The sequence below is a fragment of the Marmota flaviventris genome, chromosome 11, assembly GCF_047511675.1.
Source record: "Marmota flaviventris isolate mMarFla1 chromosome 11, mMarFla1.hap1, whole genome shotgun sequence".
NCBI classification, from domain to species: Eukaryota; Metazoa; Chordata; class Mammalia; order Rodentia; family Sciuridae; genus Marmota; species Marmota flaviventris.
In genome coordinates, this window is record NC_092508.1 from 35,511,468 (window position 1) to 35,531,857 (window position 20,390).

The following is a 20,390-nucleotide window of genomic DNA, read 5'->3' on the forward strand; positions in this document are numbered from 1 at the left end:
TCTGTGGAAAATGCTTTATTGTATCATGTCAATATACTGCAAGGAGTATTTCAAAATAATACAAAAGTAATCCACACACTTGATTAAGTGAAGATCAGATCCAAATTTTTTCTTCCTTAGTTCTTTATAGCAGTTGCTAAAAGTCCATAAGCTGATTTTTTCCAAGAAAGATTATTCTAGTAACTTTGAGTGTTCAATCCGTGCAATGGTCCAGTCAGGCTTTACTCCTTGTGTAAACTCCCTCTGAAATCTAAGAAAAACATTACAAATGTCAACCTTGCATCAGTCCAAATATTTCTTGGATAATATATAAATTGCAAGTGTGTACTAAAGGCAGTTTTTAACAGTAAGCTAATTTAATAGTGGTAAATCAAAAATCAAAACAAAAAAGTTTAATCTGTCAATTCAATCATAAAAATATACTAGCCAAATTGCAGTACATTCTCAACTGAAGTGAATATTTTTGATGTTCAACATCTGCTAGCCCCTGAAAGAAACCTGGATATAATTCTGTTACTAAATACTAGTTAAATCCTGTCTAATATAAGCAGAAATATACTGGATTCTGGTGAGGCAAATAGCATTTTAAACATAAGATCTAGTAAACAGGAAAAGCTATTCTTCAAATAACTGTTACCAATTTAGTAATAAGCAGTGGAATTTACTTAGCGACATTAAATCAATCTTAAAAATAGCAGAAGAGACAAGATTTAGTATTGATAGTGATCTTTAATTATAAAAATGTCTTTAAAAAGAGATAATCAGGGCTGGGGTTGTGGCTCAGAGGCAGAGCGCTTGCCAAGCATGTGTGAGGCACTGGGTTCAATCCTCAGCACAACATAAAGTAAAAAAAAAAAGACACTGTGTCCACCTATAACTAAAGAAATAATTAAAAAAAAGAGATAAACAAAAATTTACATGAAATAAGTATTTAAATATATAAAATATTTTTAGTAATTATATATAAAGCAAGTTTTTTTTTTTTTTTTTTTTTTAAACATACTTCTTTTGGGCTGGGGTTGTGGCTCAGTGGTAGAGTGCTCGCCTAGCACGCGCAAAGCCCTGGGTTCGATCGTCAGCACCACATACAATAAAAAAAGTATTGTGTCCAACTACAACTAAAAAAAATAAATAAATATTAAAAAAAATACTTCTTTTAAGAAAAATAAAACAAATGAGAATATAATTCTCTTTTACCTTAGTGAAACAAAACATTTTCTTTCTTAGGTTATTTTTGGAATATGTTATTTTAAAGCAAATTTGTATAACTTTGGCAATATACTAATAGTATCCTCTTTAAAAATTAAAGAGACATATTAAATTATGTTTCCAGACTTGACCCAGTTGTTCAGTTTCAAATTTTATCAGCACAAACATATAATACTTCTTTTAAATAAGTTGCTAACTTTCTACAAGTATCTCTTTAAAGGCAATGTCCCTTCAGTTTTGCATTTAAACCCCTACCACAAGATCTGGCACATAAATGATCAATAAACAATGAATGTTCCACATAACAATTATGACAGATTTTATTTTCTGAAGATGACTGCAACCACATGTCCCTCCCAGGTGTATTCAGCAATGTGACACTGATGACTGTTGTTCCATAAAGTGGTGGCTTGCTTCATACCCTTTAAATTGTGCAGGTCATGTGACTGCTTTTATTAGGAGACTGGCAGAAATGATGTTATTTTAATTCTGGGTATATCCCTTTGCTAGCCTAGCAGTTTCCATTTTCTTTCTTTTAGAATATAATTATCAGGTAAAAGATATGACTAGCTTGAAACTACCATAAGCCCAAGCCATGAAGAGAGGTACTGGAGAGTGGTGCACTGTAGAGAAGCCAAGGGGTACCAAGGTGCCACATGTGAGAGAAGTCATTGTGAAAATAAATCCTCCTGCCTCTGCTACCCCAGATGATGTCAAGTGAAGCAGAGAAAACCCCACACCTGAGCCTTTGTATAGTTTCTGAGTAGTGAACTAGAAGGTGAAATCAATGGCTGTTTGAAGCCACTGACTTTTGGGAGTGGTTTGTTACTCAGTAAAAGATAGCTGAAATACCCTCTGATAAAATTCAGCAATATTACCTCTTTCTAATTTCTTTACACTACTAGTTCATATTCAGTGTCTTTACGACCTTTTTTCTTCATAAATAACGTATTAAATTTTAATCCTTTTCTTCCTAAAGCTATCTGTAGTTTTCATACCTTCATATGGCCTTCCATTTTCTAGAGAAAGGAAACACCAAAGCACGATTGCACTTACTCATAGCTTGCACTAAGAAGCTGTTTAGTTTCCACGTTCTGATCCCCCAATTTAACCTGGAATACACTGGCTCCACTCAAAGTTTCACTGGGGATGTTGGCACTGGTTAGATACCAAAAGCACATCAGGATGTTAACGAACTTCCTTCCTTAGAGAAAAAAACAAACACACACACACATACACAAATACAAATCACAATAATCTATCATCCATATAGCCAGACTAAAATCAGAAATTGGCAGTAGTTATATAGCTATTATAGATCAAAGTTTATACAAATTCTGGTATACTGTTAAGATACCTAGATTGATACTTTATTTGTTTATTTATTTTAAAATATTTTTTTTAGCTGCTGATAGACCTTTATTTATTTATTTTTAATGTCGTGCTGAGGATTGACCCCAGTGCTTCACACATGGTAGGCAAGAGCTCTACCACTTAGCCACAACTCCAGCCCTGATACTTTATTTTTAGAAAATTTTCTTTGGGCTTGTGATATATTTGTCCTCATCTCTGCATCTCAGTAATAAAGCTACTGTTTATCAACATATACTTTATTAAGCACACTACATGGAATATTCCCAATTTATAGCATTTTTAAAAATTATAACAATTTACAGCAGGTATCTGTTGTCAAGACAAAAACAAACAGGAAAAATCACTTTTTTTCTTTTCTTTGTTTTTTTTTTTTTGCTGCTATGTAATTAACTTATGCTCAATTGCCCAAAAGAAAAAAGGCTTCTATTCCACCCTGATTTACTCTGCTTTGTCAGGCAATTCTGACAATATCCTATGTAAAAAATCAGTAACCACAGTGCCAGGATGAAATATGAAATATTAGGGTTGAATAAAATACTTTTATCACCAAAAATACTTTTACAAATGTTTCAAATTAATATGTGCACTAAAAATTTCCAACCATTGAGTCCTCTATCATACTGCCTTGGGAATATGAAAGCAGAGGCTAGATTTCTGATGTCTCTGGCACATACTACATATGCAAATCTGTGTAGAAGGAATCAATGAATTCTCAGGAATGCTATAGGGGAAGTGTACTCAATGGACAAGGAAAAGAACTGATAACCACTAAGGTTCCTTTCAACTTTTTTCATTATCCCTAAATCCAATCTGGGAGTTCTATAGTTAACATTTTTTTTTCCATATTATATCAGTCTTGAGCTGATAGTATCTACTTTTTCTTTTACTCTTTACTCCTTCCATATAATGTGTAGCTGTAAATTTAAAATGCTCAATTGTTCCTTCAAGTTAGGAGATCTGAAACAAATATTTCCAATCTGCACCATGGAAGCAGCTTGTCCTAAACAGACAATTTCCAAAGCATGTGATGATGTTCTCTCTTGTGTATTACACAGCAGTAGGGAAAATACCTACATAGAAAGGCATTAAAACCATTAGCATAGCTCAACTTTTTTAGAGCTAGGTCTTAAAGAGTGAATATATCATTTCTTTTGAAGTTCTAAAAATATCTGCTTGTACAGCAAAACTACTATTTTTGTGATTATTCACTACTTAAGCTCATCTGAACAATTGGGGATCATTTAAGATGGACTACTCCAGCATTACCTTTCTCATCATAGTAAATGGAGATGTCTCCTGTTGATGTATAGACAATTTCATCTATGTCAGCAGCAAGAGCATTTTTATGGTTATCAGGTAGTGAAGAAATCTTTTCTTTTAATACATGAAGCACCTAAGTTTGGGAAAAACAAACCATTAGTATACCAATTCAATTTTTGAAAATATTTCAAAATATGACCTTTATTATAGAATGAATTTTTCTAAATCTGCTTTTAAATTTACTATTATATCTACTGATCCTCAAAGCCAACACTGAAAGGCATCTAAATATTCAACTAGGTAATTCCTACTAGAACATTACACATAATAGCAACTGAAAGACATCACATTTACTTATTTATGCCTCAAGTAGGTGCAACCATTCCAGCTTTTATATGACCCAAAATACTCATAAGGAGTATGAGACAATTTCAGATTGTACTTTGGTTGATGGTACATGCACTATTTTTTTTTTTAATTTTATTTTTTTTTCAGTTTTCAGTGGACACAACATCTTTATTTATTTATTTTTTTATGTGGTGCTGAGGATCGAACCCAGCACCCCAAGCATGCCAGGCAAGCACGCTACCACTTGAGCCACATCCCCAGCCCCTACATGCACTATTTTTAACTATAAGTTAAGAGTGTGTATCATTATATTGCAAGAGTCATATATTTATTTTTAAATAAAAATTAAAAGTTTATTTTACCTCTTTGGCCACAAGTTCTTCCAATAGATCAAATTTACACTGTGACAACAACTTGGATACATGAGCAAAAGCCTTGAAAAAAAAATAGGAGGGGAGAGTGACAATTATTATTTCAAAATGCCATACAATGTTCATATCTAAATGGCTAATAATAACAAAGGGTATTTTATGGTAAAGGTGATAAATAATGTCAAATACTAATGGATCAATGTTAGGCATGACTTCTTTAAAGTTAGCTGACTGTTTTTATAGTCTCAGAACCTGGAAGATGATAGCATGTGGTGGTGTTCACACTAGATACTTCAATAAAAATACTCCATATATATTTTCTTTTAAAATAATGATAAAGTAAACAACCATTTGACTAATATATAACCCACCTCTTAATCACATAGGTAGCAGTTAGAAAGCATGAAACTCTAAACTGTACTGGGAATCTAGAAATCTGGATTGCAGTCTGAACCTCATTGAGAAAGATAAGGTATGTTTACGAAAGTAGAAAGAAAGAGAAAAAGTTTACAGTTGATAGCTCCTAACTTTGAAAGAGGAGGTCTCATTTTAAAGGGAGGGGGGAGTGAATGCAATTCTCCACATTCCTAACAATGAGAAATGCAACAGTAAATTATGACCCTCTGAGCTGGAGTTGTAGCTTAGTGGTAGAATACTTGCCTACCATGTGTGAGGCACTGGGTTCCACTCTCAGCACTGCATATAAATAAATAAAATAAAGGTTTATCAACAACTAAAAATATATATTAATTTAAAAAAAAAAAGACCCTCCTTGTCTTCCAGAATCTTTCAGTCTACCTAGGGTGCAAGACATGTTAACTGACAAGTTCAAGAATTATGACAGAACTAAGAACAAGATGATGATTTAAGAGGATTCAAAAGAGCCACCTAACCTAACCTGGAAGGACCAGAAAGGGCTTCCTAAAGGAAGCAATGTCTCCACTGAAATCTGAAAAACTGGCAGAGAGAGATGCATAAACACATCAGACAGAGGATATGGCCTAATTGTTATGGGCTGAATTGTGTCCCTTTCATTCTTTTGTTGAAATCCTAATCCCCTGTATTTGGACATAAGGCCTTTAGAGAAGTGATTAAGTTAAAATGAGGCTGTTAGGGTGGGTTCTAATCCAATTTGTCTGGTGTTCTTATGAGAGGGGGTAATGAAGACACACAACAGAGATCCAGGGACACAAACATGCAGAGGAAAGACCATGCAAGAATAGAGCAAGAACAAAAGCCAGCTGCAAGACAAGGCAAGAGGCTCAGGAAAAACCAACCTTTCTGATACCTTGATACTGAAATTCTATTGTTGAAGCTGCCCAGTCCATGTTACTCTGCTATAATAGCCCTAGCAAATTAATATAATAGTGGAGTTGCACTTTGAGAAAATGAACACATCCAGATTAATCCATGGATTCTTTGCAAACATCCTGGAGGCATTCAGAATTCAGAGATACTGCATGTTCTGGTAAGCTTTCATGTGAAAGATGGGTGATAATTTAGGCAAAAGAAGCAAAGACCATAATCATTTTTGTTGAAACCCAACCATTAGAGTCTAATTTGTATAGCCAAGGAAGATCACACCTGAGCAAATTATTCTAAAAAGAAACAGTGAATCATTAAGAAGCTGCCCTGCTAAAGTTCTGGTAACTTACTAACATTCAACCTCTAGAGGCTTCTAGGAAATAGTCTTCTTTTTCTTAAGAAAGGCTAAAATGTACACAATATAAAAAAACAGTATATGGTTTGATAGCAATGATAGGGAAGATATCATGTCATGTGGAATGGCAAGCAGGGTCTGTGAAGCTAACATAAGGCTGGCAGAACACTGGGCCATCAATTCCTCAATGCTAGCCTAGATGATATGTAACCATCTCAGATGCCAGTGATGCTGGAGGAATAAGATTGCTTGTACAGTGCAACACAGGCAGTGTACTTACTAGCTCCACATCCTTGAGATATCTTTTCAGCTTTCTGGAAATGTTTCAGCATATGTTAAGGAAGATTAGACTAGAAGAGGTATCTTTTCAATTTCATGTTGTATGATTAAAAAATAAAAATCTTATTGAATATGATCTAACTGACAGTCAAAATCCAACAACATCTAACTTCTGGAAGATTAAACTAAGGAAAAAGAGAAAGACAATGCAGGTAGAGAAACTAGCTGATTTTACATCAAAGTATTCCCAAGCACTAGAATTATACCCACACACCAGAGGTATAATTGCATTATGACAGTTAGTTACAGAGAAGGGGTTTTGGTCATGTTCTTTTATAAAACCATAGAAATTATCTTGGGTGTTGAAGAACTGATTTTCTTGGTCCGAAACACAGGTTTAAGAGACAATATGCTGACACCAGACAGTCTTTTTGAAAATCAGAATAGTTGTCAACAACAAATTGACTTAGATTAAAAAAAAAAAAAAAGTACACAAAGACTGGATGATGGAATAGAAATAGTTTAATCTCAAGGAGAGAGGCTAAAAAAGTTAACAGACAAGGTTAGTGTGATCCCAAAAGTACTCCAATCTCTATGTATTCAGAGAAACAGGGGCTAAGGCCTGATTCCTGCTCAAGGTGGGGAGATGATTTGCATTCCTTACCAACACATAAATGAGCTGGTACAATCACATCTGTTAAGGTGGACAAACTCATGTCATTAGCAGGCACTGTAGAAAATAGCAGGATCACACCAACAACTGACCTTGAGACCCGACATGAGCAGAGACTTAACACTTTATCATGATGCTGAGTAGACATATTAATCAAACTGTGCTTTGGTTTATTTTTTATAAACATATAATAGTCAAGAGTTGACTCAGGGACACAGGAAACAGGAGTTACTACTAGCGCTGATTACATAAAGTTAAAAACATTTATTAAAGGTGACATAACTAAATGGCTGAGATTATAAAAATAATTGAAAATAAATTAGGAGTAAAAAATATCAATACTGTAAAATGATCATACTGATGGTATGATTATAAGCTTTATGTAGGTATTAAATGGAAAATAAACTGACTTGTTTATCAATAGTTACATGATGTTTGGGAATGACAAACTAAGAGAATCTATTAAGATTGAGATGGCCTTTGATCCTACAAAAATGCATGTACACACAAAATCTGCAAATAATCTCAGGGTTCAAAGTGACCATTATGTGGCAAGTGTCAGGCAAGGTATTATCAGTCACTCAGAAAGAGGGCCATAACAAAGTCAGGGGGCTATGAATCACTAAAAGCTAAATATTCCTGGTGTGCTGGGTACTGTGCACTTATCAGAGCCCAGATAGTTTCAGCAAACTGTTTGAAAGGGTAAAACTACTCATCCCCAGGTTATCCTCTAAGGAGTTGTGGAGGCGGTGGGGGGTCCTGTCAAAAAGTTTTAGGAAGGGCTGGGGATGTGGCTCAAGGGGTTGCGCCCTGGCCTGGGATGCACGGGGCGCTGGGTTCGATCCTCAGCACCACATAAAATATAAAATAACGATGTTGTGTCCACTGAAAACTAAAAAAATAAATATTAAAAAACTCTCTCTCTCTCTTTAAAAGAAGAAAAAAAAAGTTAGTAAGTTTTGACTTTCTAACCGAAATGATATTCTAGTAGTTTGAAAGTGTTATCTCATTCCCCACCATAATCTCTTCCACTCAATTTATTCAGTAACTATTTCGGGAGTGTCTACTATGTGTCTTCTCCATTTTGCAAATTTGGAAAATCATGCCCCGAAAAAGACCGAATAGCTTTGAAGTGGCAGGAATGGGTCTCAAATCCATTTGTCTGATGTAAAACCTGTAGAGTGAAAAAGACCACTGGGGGACTTCACCTTAGCATGTTATTGGGACACCTCCTCTGCTTGGTGTCTGTGTCACCACCAACGTTTGATTAATTTGACTTTGAGTGAGGTGACCCCAATCAAAACACTTCTGTGTGTAACAGCTGAATGCGTGAGAGGAGAACAGTCACCTAGGGAAACAAACCTGCTTCGCCCCCTCAGAGAATTCTGCGATGCTGAACTCCTTGTCGAAATAGGCCCAGATAAGGAATGCATAAATTCGAGTCCGAACCCAGTTGATGGGGTTGGAGAATCCCAGAATTATCATCTTGGTTTTCTGGCGTTGCTGGGGCTGCTCGTCCGTGCTGTAGTCGCGCCGAGAGCAAACAGGGTAAGCAGCGAGGGCTGCGGGGAGTCTCGGGGAGCTGAGCAGGGGTCGCCGGCGGCCCCGAGAAGGCAGCACCAGGGCCTCCAAGTTGCAAGTGCTGCGAGGAAACGGCGCCACTCCGGAGCCAAGGCGGCGGCTGCAGAAGTAACAAAACCCGGCCAACCGCAGCCTCACTTCGGCCACACCGGGTGCCCGGAGTCGGATAAGCCCGCCGGGAAAGGACCCAGAAAACAGCGGACTGAGTAGCAGACGGGAAGCAAGCGCCATATTTATGACCTTTCACCCCTCTGCTTGCCTGTGCCCGCTGAAAGGAAGCCGATGGGAAGCCACCTAGCAGTTTCCAAGCAAGGGACTGGAGAGCAAAGCTGGCCTGTTGCTGCCACCTCTGGTGAATCCGTCCATCGCCGCTCTCTAGCACACAGGCCCTTCGGCTTCCCTCCTGGCGCTCAGACAGCTGTCCTCTGGAGTCCGCCGGACTCGCGGACCTTTTCTCCTCAAGTCGTGTTTCCGAGCGGATCACACGCTGACGTACGCTTTGGAGCCAAAGTTCCGAGGCCTTCGAAGAAGGGAACGTGAGCAACCATGACCGGGCAGCGCATCCCGGTACCTCGGCTCGAGGGCGTTACGCGGGAGCAGTTCATGCAACATTTCTACCCACAGGTGAGGCCCTTGTGCGGGGCACATCCTCGGGAAGCCAGGAGATACACGTCCGTACTATACCGGCTCCCAACTGGTTTCTTGTGGCTCAGGGTGTGGGGAAAAGGCAGCAGGCTGCAGCGATGACAAGGTAGGCTCCTCAGCCAAAAGAGAGGGCGCTTGGGGCATGTCGACTGGTTCATTTGTTTAAAATACCGGAGAAAACAACCAACTCATGGTTTCTGCGGAGCGCGCTGACTCCTGGGTGGAGAATCATTTTGCCTAACTTCCTTACTCGCTGCGAAAAGCGGCTTCATACAGAGCTCTGTTGAGAAGACATCTCCCATTACCGTGGCCGTGGGTGCTCATCTTCTGCCGGGTTTTCTAAAGTTTAGGGCAGAATTTGCGGCTTCCCTGTTGGTGCGAACGGCACCTGTCAATCACTCCAAGGAGACATCAGGGGAAGCAATAGAAATCTCCAGAAAAAAATTTCCACTGGTCTTGGATTTTAACTAACCTGGATTGTATTCCAGACGTTGGAATCCCTCATTTCTTTAAAAGAAAACTCAGAGAAATATTAAGGCGAAAAAAAATATTTTTACTTGAATTGAATTGTACGAAGAGTCTAGACTTAAAGAATTTAGGAACCCAGCAGGTATTTTAATAATAATAATAAAGAAACGTTACAAAAGTGTGTCTAAGGTACCACAAGACAAAACAATAATAACAAAGATCTCCTAGCAATTTTCCTGGATACTTACATCTGTTAGGGCGGTCACAAAACTGCAGTTCTGAGAATTACAAGTCAGGGTTGAAGGGTTTTTTTTTCGTTGTTGTTGTTGACAACCCACAGGAGACATTAATTCAACATTTAATTTATTTTAGAGAGTAGGGAAAGATGAATTGTTCATGCTCTCCTCTAGTCCCCAATTTCTATATACTAGTCATAGAATGCCTACAAGACATTGTGAATTTAGAATTATGTATGTGGAAGTGTTTTGTAAGATGCATAACAAAAGATATTTTGTAACTTCCTAGACAAGATATAATATGTCACAAAGGAAACGTTAAGTTTCATAAAGTAGAACATTACAAAGAATCTTCTCTGGTTATACTGCAGTAAAACTAAAAATTAATAACAAACTTGGAGAAGAACTTTTTGCCCAAAACACTAAAAAGAAAAAGATGATTGAATATAGTCCTATCAGATTTTTTAACATGCTCTAATAACTATAATTGTGAATGGTACCAGTACATGAATAGACAGATCAGAGGAATAGAATAAGAAGTCCAGAGAACTCAATATTGTACTTTCTCTCTGTATATTTTCAGAAATATATGTATGTAATGAGCATGGCATTTCAAAATTTATTGGGGCAAAAATTGGTTTTTAAATAGACTTTATTTATTTGTTTTGGTACCAGGAATTGAACCACTGAGCCACATCCCTAGCCCTATTTTGTATTTTATTTAGAGACAGGGTCTCACTGAGTTGCTTAGTGCCTCATTTTTGATGAGGCTGGCTTTGAACTCGCAATCCTTCTGCCTCAACCTTCTGAGACACTGGAATTACAAGCATGAGCCACTGCACCCAGCTTAGACTTTATTTTATAAAGAAGTTTTAATTTCACTTTGGAATTGAGCAGAAGACAGAGATTTCTATATACTTCCTATTCCCGAACATGCATAACCTCCTCCACCTGAGTGATAAATTTGTTACATATCATTTTCAGAGGGTTCACTCTTGGTGTATGTTCTATGGATTTAGACAAACTTATAACACATACTCATCACTGTAGTATCATACAAAGTAGTTTCATTGCTCTAATGTTGCTAAGGTAACTGAAAAGTCATTTATAAAACAATAAAATTAGCTGGGCCTCATGGCCCACATCTGTAATCTCAGTAACTCTAGAGGCTGAGGCAGAAGTATTGAAAGTTCAAGGACAGTCTCAACAACTTAGACACTGACTTAGAATTTTTTAAATTTTTTTTTAAAAGGTTTGGGAATGTAGCTTACTAGTAAAGCACCTCTGAAGAAGACAATATGGATAAATTCCTCTATAATCTAGGTCTCTAGGAGGCCTTATAACAGTACCAAAAAAAAAAAAAAATGATAAAATTAGATATATCCCACCATATGCAAGAATAAACTACAGGTGAGCCCAGCATAGTGGCATACACCTGTAATCTCAATGGCTCTGGAGGCTAAGGTGGAATGATTGTGAGTTCAAAGCCAGCCTCAGCAATTTGGTGAGGCTAAGCAACTCTGAGAGACCCTATAGCTAAGTACAATATTTTTAAAAATGTTTTTAAAAAGTGGGGGGCTGGGGATGTGACTCAATTGTTAAGTGCCTCCCCAGTTCAATCCCCAGTACCAAAAAAATAAAAATTAAAAATAACTGCTGGTAGATCAGAAGAACTGAGACTATACAAGTTGTAGAAGAAAATATGGATAAATTCCTCTATAATCTAGGTCTCTAGGAGGCCTTATAATAATAACTCAAAATTCAAGTGTAATAAAAGATTAATGTTTGAGTAGAAAAGAATTTTTATGACAAACACTAGAAGCAAAGTTGAAAGATATACAAACTGGGATATTGCAACTTAAATCTCATAAAGGGTGTTAAAAAAACATTGGATATAAAGAACTTTATTTTTTAAATTTTCTCTTTTTAAATTTGTTCTTTTTAGTTTTACATGACAGTAGAATGTATTTTGACATCATACATACATGGAGTATAACTTCCCATTTTTGTAGTTGTACATGATGTGGAGTTACACTGGCCCTGTATTCATATATGAACATAGGAAAGTTGTGTCTGATTCATTCTACTGTCTTTCCCATTCCCACTCCCCTTCCCCCCCCCCACTCCGCCCTATCCAGTCTGGTGACACACCACCACCCACTTTTCCTTATATTCTCACCAACATTTATTGTTACTTGTATTCTTGATAATTACCATTCTGACTAGAGTGAGATGAAATCTCAGTGTAGTTTTAATTTGCATTTTGTTAATTGCGTGATATTGAATATTTCTTCATAGATTTGTTGACTGATCATATTTCATCTGTGAAGTGTCTTGCCCATTTATTGATTGGGTTATTTGTTGTTTTGGTGATAAGTTTTTTGAGAAATATTAAAAGAAGGTTTGGGAGAAGTCCAAAAATCTGATAGGAAAATGAATAGTCAATTTTAAAAACAAAACAAAACTTGAAAATGGCCTTTAAAAAGCTTTGATAATGCCTCTTAGTGTTGCTGTGGAGAAACTGCTGCTGTCATACCCAGTGACTAAACTTATGGCATATTCAACAAAACTACATTTGTTTACTTTCTGACTTAGCTGTTTCTTGTTAGGATTTTATTCTGGAGATATTCCTCCAAAAGTATGAAAATGTCTACATAGTGTTGTTGTACTTGCTAGTGAAAAAAACCTAAATGCCTATGCACAGGAGAATGAGTGGATAAATTATGGCCCAGTTTCACTGTGTTATACTAAGCTGTAAAAAGAATGGAAGTATCTGAACTGACAGCATTTTCCCAAGGTACATTTAAAAAATTTTTAAAACCAAGTTACCAAAGAAAATATGTAGTAAACTACTTTTCATGTTTTTTTTTTTTTTAAGGGAGAGCTAATATGTATATTTTTTGAGCACTTGGAAAAAATACAGTAATGATAGAAATTAATGACAATTATCTCTAGGGGATGAGTATGAGATAGAAAAATGTGGATGTATAGTTATGTATAGTTGTGACTTTGGGAAATCATGTCAATGTTTTACATTTCAAAGTAATAATACCAGTAAGGATGAGAAATGATTTTATTTAAAAAAAAGCAAAACCCCAAAATAGAAATCAAAAAGTAACGAATGACTCTATCTAAGGAATGGGGGAGAAATAATCTAAGACACTTTGATTATATGTCCCTAGTGTAATGATCAAAAGTGTAGGCTTTTTTTTTTTTTTTTTTTAAATAGTAGTATTACCTTGTAATTCTGAAAGAACTTTCTGTAAATTCTGGAGTTTTGCAAATGATTAAACATTGAGAATGATAGGAATTAAGTTTCTCATTGTTGGAGAAGAGATTACAAATATATGTACATTCGGTATGTATGTGTGTATAAATATAGTACATATATAGAGAGATAAATATATGTATATGCATATGTGTATGTGTGTTTTGGGGGGTATACATATATGCTCATGTATTTCTTAGCTCTGTCCAATGAGAAGGCAGAAGTAATGATGTGCCATTAATCCACTGAGTCCCACGTTTTCAATTCTGTGAATGTTTTGATGAGGTTGATGCAAGTGTGTTAAAGTAGGTTGGAAATCAGTCTAGAGCTTATGTATGTTTTTATATTAAATAATACTAATTTAAATAATATTTAATATTACATGTTATATACCATATTTACATTTTTACAGGTGTTTCATATTTGGGATGATGGGACAAAAATGGGGTAAACATTACCCACTGAAAGAAACCAGACTGTAGGGCTGGGCAGAAAAAGTATAAAAGGATGCTGGATTATGTTATTTTGCCACAAAGTAAGGAAGTATGCAGGTTAAAAAGTCTTAAGGACCAGTTTGAAGGGGCCCTACTGGCCAAATGTAAAATAATTCAAGTTTTAAAATGACATTAATAGATTATCCAAAGAATAAAATAAATGAAAAAGTTAGAGGTCATTTTTTACATTAGTGGAACTTACAACTGTAGAAGAAATTATATAATTTTTTTTTTTAAAATCACTGCTTTTTACACTCAACCTAACAATACTTGATTTAGACAAGATTTACCAGTTGAAGTTAACATCACAAATGTTAGGGCAAAATATCAGGTACCACCTAATGTGGTGCCCAGGAAGGGCCACCATATTCCTTCTGTGGTACATTCCTTGCCCAAAATGTATAATCTGAATCTAATCATGAAAAAACTTCAGATAAGCCCAAATCAAAGGGCATTCAACAAAATAATTGTCCATATACTTCAAAAATGTCAAGGTCACGGAAGATAAAAGTTGAAGAACTGTTCCATATTAAAAGACTTGGCAGCTGAATGTAATGTGACATCTCAGGCTAAATTCTGGTCCAGGAAAAGAAATAATGCTAAATGAAAATTAATGAAATTTAAATATGGACTGTGGATAATAATATTATATAAGTATGAAATATAATTTTGATTATTACTCCATCGTTATTTACGAGTGTCTTTGTTCACAGGAAGAACACTTAGTTTCTAGAGAGAAAGGCTTGCAATGCCAGCATTTTAACCTTAGAACGGTTACAAAAAAATTAAATTAGGTTTAATAATATGTCCTTCTCTAAACACACAATGAGAGCAAATGATATAGCAAATGGGACTCAATATTCACAGTTAGTGAACTGGCATAGAGAGTATATGATTCTGTGTAATGTTCTTACAATGTTTTTAGAAGTTTGAAATTGTATCAAAATAAAAAGTTATAGAAATATTTTACTATAAAGTATAAATTTTAATAATTTATATTTTTGTCATAAATAACATGAAAGTATATGTAATATTTAGATTTCTCTTCTTTTCTATTGATGATACTACTGTTTTGTTTTCCTAATGTTAACCTTTTGTTCTAGGTCTAATTCATGGGCCTTCTTCCGATTTTAGTGATAGTGTGAATTGTCAGAAATTTTGAGTTTGAGTATCTGGGGATCAAGAATCAAAGCTTATCCCTCTGTTAACAGATATAACTATTGATATATTGTTGGTTTTCACAAACTTTTTGTTGCACTTTTCATTACTTACAGAGAAAACCTCTTGTGTTGGAAGGAATTGACATAGGAGCATGTACAAGCAAATGGACAGTGGATTACCTAAGCCAAGTTGGAGGTTCAAAAGAAGTAAAGATTCATGTTGCTACAGTTGAACAGATGGACTTCATTAGTAAGAATTTTGTATATAGGTATTTTCTTCTGAGGTTTACTCTGGGGTACAAATAACGTTTTTAAAACTTAAAAAATATTTTTATATCATTATACATCTTTTGGCTATCTGATGTAATCATGGACTAGCTTACTGATTTTTTAAAGTATAGCGCTTTTTAAAAATATTTATTTTTTAGTTGTAGTTGGACACAATACCTTTATTTTATTTATTTATTTTTGTGTGGTGCTGAGGATCAAACCCAGGGCCTCACTTGTGTGAGGCAAGTGCTTTACCACTGAGCACAACCCCAGTCCCTAAAGAGTAGCTTTTAATAGACAAGAATTCAAAGTTAATATAATTATACAAAGATGTTTCCAAAGACCATTTCTTTAACAGGGTATATACCCAATATTTTTTGGAAGTTACAGAAGAGAGAATTTCCACAATTAAAATTAGATTATATCTAAAGTGGGTGGGTATGCTGTGCTCATTCATTGCTCCATTAATCAATTTATCCTACCACATTGGTAAACTTATCTAGTGTAGGAAATTTTCTAAAAGGCTCATGTTTTCTTTTTCTGTCCTCTATAAAAATGTAGGACAAGCTGTGTTTGGTATAATCTTTCATCAATTTGTTTAACTTTTTTTAAAAAATCATATTTTCTAACCTTCAATACTTTGATTTCTTTCATAGTTGTCATGTTATGCTGTGGAATCTCTTAAAAGGAGCTGAGGATTTAGCTTAGTAGTAGAGTGCTTGCCTACCATGCACAAGGCACCAGGTTCAATACCTTGTACTATCCCCAAAAAAGCAAATAGATATTCATAAGCTGCTGAATATCTAAACTTGAAAGCTTTAAATATTATTTTATTTTGCAGGTTTTATGTGTTATTTATTCCCCTGAGATTCATTAATAATGTTAAGTTAAAAACCAACAACTTTCAAATTCTGAGCACGTTTAGTTCCCAGCAAATTAATCTATTGAAAAACCACGTAGTTCACAAAATATTTCAGTTTAGAGATGAGTTAAACAGAGTTTCTAATGTCCAGGGGCATTCCTTTCTCATTAAAGTTTCCAAGCTCATGTTACAACTGCCAAAACTTTTCTCAATTTTTTACCATTTGAATGGTCACCATTATAGTTTTGGTTTTTAATAGACCATGAATTGAATTTAATTACCACAAGGTTTTCCAAGTGTAAGAACTTTTCACTTTTTATTAGATCAGGAAAATGCTGGAATGATGATTTTTCAGCCTGCAATTAATGATGTTCATTTTCCAGAGTCTAATGGGTATTGAAAACTCATCTTGAATTGCTTTGATGTTTTGTCATGTCTTTTCAAAACTTGTTTTTGAAGCACATATATTACATAACAGTTTCTATCCCGGCTTCCTCAAAGCTTTTCCTTAGAGTTATTAAAAAGTTGCAAGATTATTTAGCGCAAGAAAAAAAAAAAAAAAAGGTTTAATACTTTTTAGTATTTACCAGGCAGTAGGAAAGAAGGGAGATATCTAGGCCAAAGAGACACTAGAAAGTACAAAATTCTACAGATACAATATTATAAAAATCACTTCAGTTTGACATTGCTCCTCTTCTTTATCAAATATCTGAAGATGGATACATTAACAAGTATTAACTTTTACATTTTTCTTCTTGAGTCAGGATACTATGGACAAGAGAACCTTGTATGATGAAAGGATATTGATATCTTCTGGTTATAGATCTAATTGAAAAAAAGAGTTTAAATTTCAGAAGCTTTGCTTTGCTGCCTCTGCCTAGGGCATCATGTAATTCTTTTGTCTTGCTCTTATTATTTATTGTACTTTCATCAATTCTATTCTTATTTTGTAAAGCAGCCTTTACAAAATGGGTGAAGTTTTTTTTTCCTTCCTTTTTTTTTTTTTTTTTTTTTTAATTTTGATGACTACTTGCATGCTGCTGAAGGGTATATGTATTTTCATTATTGCTAATCCTAATGTCTGTCCTTTCCTGAATACTCAGGTACTGTGCCAGGCATTCTAGATTTTATTCATTTTAAACTACAAAACAATCTGTGAGGTAGATATTGTTTATATGATTTTACAGATGGAAAATATGAAGGTTTAAAAATATTAAGCAACTTATCCAAGATCATGCAGTTCAAAATGATAGAACTCATATGTATACTCAAATTTGCCTGACTCCATGGCATCCATGGTAACCCTTATTTGATATTGTCTTTCTTACTGGTCTGTGTGCTAGTCCAGAAAAATGGTCCCTTAATAGTGAAGCGTCATCTCCTTCCTAAGATGTTTCTTTTTATCTCTGTTAATAACTGCAACCTACTAGTTTCTGCCTGTGTAATCATGCTTGCTCAGCAGCTATGTCAGGAACCAGAGCTATCTGAAGAAAGAGAGAAATCAAGGTTACTTGCATGAGAAAGTATTGAAACCCAGAATTCTGTACTAAAATGAAAGATATGGAGAACAAAGGGGCTAGGCTCAGCTTTTGGAGAGGACTACACTGAGCCTGCAGCAGTGCTGAATAAACCTTGCTTTTCTACATCTCCAAGTGCCCCTTGTCTCTTTCTAGGGCCATAAATTTCCATATTTTTTTTTACCATTTTTCATAACAATAGTAGATGGGTTTCTGTTTGGAACATGCATGAGGTAACGAAGTCCTTAGATAGAAAACACTGAATAACAGAATAGCAAGTAAATTTATTGATGTAATTGATCCAAAATTTTATATAAGAACAGTACCTTGTAGACTAATCTGAGTAGATGATGGACTCCTCTTTTCTGCAATGCTCATTCTACATAATTAGCAGTGGTAGCCTCTAGTTCAGACTTTCACATTCACAGGAGCCATTAGCCCATAACCTGGCATCAGAGACACTTAGATTTTCAGACGAATACAAGGCAAGAAGTAGCACTTTAGCAGTATAGTATCAGTGAGAACCTCATTCCTCACTCAATTTGCTTTTCCATGACACTTGAGAACAGGTAGCTATTGAAACCTGAAAGTTTGTATATTTCCAAAAGTTACCAGATACCATAGAAGCATTTTTCTACCAATAACTTGGAATAGAAGGATATTGACCTGTAAGGATCCATTTGTAAAATAAATTTTAAAATCTTCAATTCCACAATTTCAGATAACTTATATCAAACAAGCATACTGCTAAAATGAATTTTTAAAATTTAGAATTCCACTTAATAGGTCATAATAAAAACTATGGATATTGTAAAATGTCATGTTTACCTGCAGCAAGCCAATAGTAATTATATTACTAGTTATTCTCTTATGAAGTCTGAGTATTCTTTTATACTTATTTCAGAACTTTGCCTTTTGACAAGTTGGTCCAGAGGGCAGCTGAAGAAAAGCATAAAGAATTCTTTATTTCAGAGGTAATTGTTTTTAATTTTTTAGAAAGCATTAGTATGTGTTTATACGCTAACTGATTTTATTAGAAAGTATTCATATGCTAAATTATGATCTTATAAAAGATCATTAGATATACAGGAACTGTAGCCTTCTCTGATAATTATTCTTAAGCGTTGGTTGGATATGCATTGCCATTTATCAGTTCTCAAACCTTGGCCATATTATTTTTCTGTGCTTAAATACACTCATGTATAAAATGGAGATAATAACAGTATCCATATCATAAGAGTTTGTGAGAATTAACTAAGCAAAATCTGTAAAATACTTAGTAGTATGCCTAACACAGATACTATTTATTATATGTAAGATATTAGTATTACTTCCTTTGAAAATGCTTGGATCTAATATGCCAAATTTAAATGCTAATGAAGAACTTTATTTCATATAGGCTGTTTCTACATTTTTTATTAATATGATTTCTTTTGAGTGGTATAACATTTGTTCAAGATTAAATTAGAAGAATTCTTATTTTCTTTATAGTCCAGCTTTAAATAGTTCAGTTTAAATACCTTGAGACAAGGCATTGAGCTACAATATTTCTATAATTTAAAAAAAAATCACTGTGTTATCTCAAAGCTCGTTGCAAAAATAAGCTGCTTTAAGCTTTTAATCAAAAACTGATGTCTATCGAAAAGCCAGCTGGGCTAGGCAGTTTAGTTTAACAGGTGTTTCATTTTCATAGTTCTCTCATCAGGCAGTGGTAATGCTAGATTGCCACCGAAATCCCTGCAAACTTGGAGGTCTGTGAATCTGTACTATGCCTAGAATGTCTTAAACCTAATTCCATTAGCTGTACTACTTTATAGCCATGCTTTGAACATGTGTATTGAGTTGCTGTTTGGCAGCTTTCTGACTGTGGGAAATGAGTGCACAGATTTCAATAGCTGTGAAATGTGAAGTAAAAGAAAGAGAGACAGGATGAAGAATTAAGTCTAAAAATTATGGAAAATCTGTAAACAAGATTAATTTAGACTGTCAGTTCAGTCCTGTGGAAAGCTGAGGCTGAGATAGAATTAGGAGTGCATTAGGGAGTAATGTCTATAAAAGGAAAGGAGAGGAAGCAGGCTTGGGTGGGAGAAGTCATCTAGTATTGTATGTACTGTATGTCAGAGGAGTCCTGCCTTGATTGGCAGGACTACCAATTTAGTCTTTGGTTGGGCCTGCCCTAGGAAAAGTAAAACCTTGTTTCAGGTACTAAGGTAAACCTTAGGAAGTTAACAGCTGGCAATCCAAAGTAAATCACAGTTCTTGCAACTATAATAAGTCCTTTCTTGAATCTTGAATCTGAGCAGTAGATCTCTGCTATGTGAACTTATTTTTTTAAACCCTGAAACATTAGACTGTTAGAAAATCCTTAGAATTTTGAAGAACATTTTTTGAAATCTGTTTAGCCAGTAACATACTTATAGAATCTATCTGATATGATACTAAAAATATGAAAATAGTGAATCCAAGAATTCTGATAGATTTATGATCATAGATATAGGGGTTTAATGTAAATAAGATGTATTTTGAAGTTGTGTTATAATGGTTCATACTGGTTTCAAAGAGGCAGAATTCTTGAGTTGGTTTGCCCCTGAACTTGACCTAATATATCTCAGTTCTCTAATTCATGGAAAATGCAGGTAACAATGAATGGGTTTTTGTTGTTGTTGTTGTTGTCGTTATCATTTTTTGCAGTGCTGATTCTCAAACCCAGTGCTT

General features: G+C 35.0%; 2 protein-coding genes across 6 annotated transcripts in view; one reads left to right on the forward strand and one right to left on the reverse strand.

The window, feature by feature from the left end:
- On the reverse strand, positions 1 to 9,308 carry Maip1 (matrix AAA peptidase interacting protein 1). 3 transcript variants are annotated; one of them, XR_011709097.1, is made up of 6 exons: positions 8,537 to 9,297; positions 4,554 to 4,625; positions 3,850 to 3,976; positions 2,266 to 2,413; positions 1,004 to 1,118; positions 161 to 250 (listed from the first exon to the last, which is right to left on the reverse strand). XR_011709097.1 is itself a non-coding variant. In XM_027925010.3 (5 exons), the coding sequence occupies exons 1-5, from the start codon at positions 8,984 to 8,986 to the stop codon at positions 172 to 174; spliced, it is 876 nt and encodes a 291-aa protein (XP_027780811.1). In that variant the 5' UTR covers positions 8,987 to 9,289; the 3' UTR covers positions 1 to 171. The 3 variants fall into 3 exon arrangements, 2 of the variants coding, with proteins under 2 accessions (XP_027780811.1, XP_071475054.1); XM_027925010.3 differs by lacking the exon at positions 1,004 to 1,118 and having other exon boundaries at positions 1 to 250; positions 8,537 to 9,289; XM_071618953.1 differs by lacking the exons at positions 1,004 to 1,118; positions 2,266 to 2,413 and having other exon boundaries at positions 1 to 250; positions 8,537 to 9,308.
- Positions 9,199 to 20,390, forward strand: part of Tyw5 (tRNA-yW synthesizing protein 5) — a 20,878-nt gene continuing 9,686 nt past the window's right edge. For 2 of the 3 annotated variants that reach the window (XM_027925009.3, XM_071618950.1), the window contains exons 1-3: positions 9,199 to 9,379; positions 15,141 to 15,295; positions 18,580 to 18,649. In XM_027925009.3, coding sequence (XP_027780810.1) covers positions 9,302 to 9,379; positions 15,141 to 15,295; positions 18,580 to 18,649 — 303 coding nt within the window. In that variant the 5' untranslated portion in view covers positions 9,199 to 9,301. The other variant, XM_071618951.1, reaches the window with a different exon arrangement.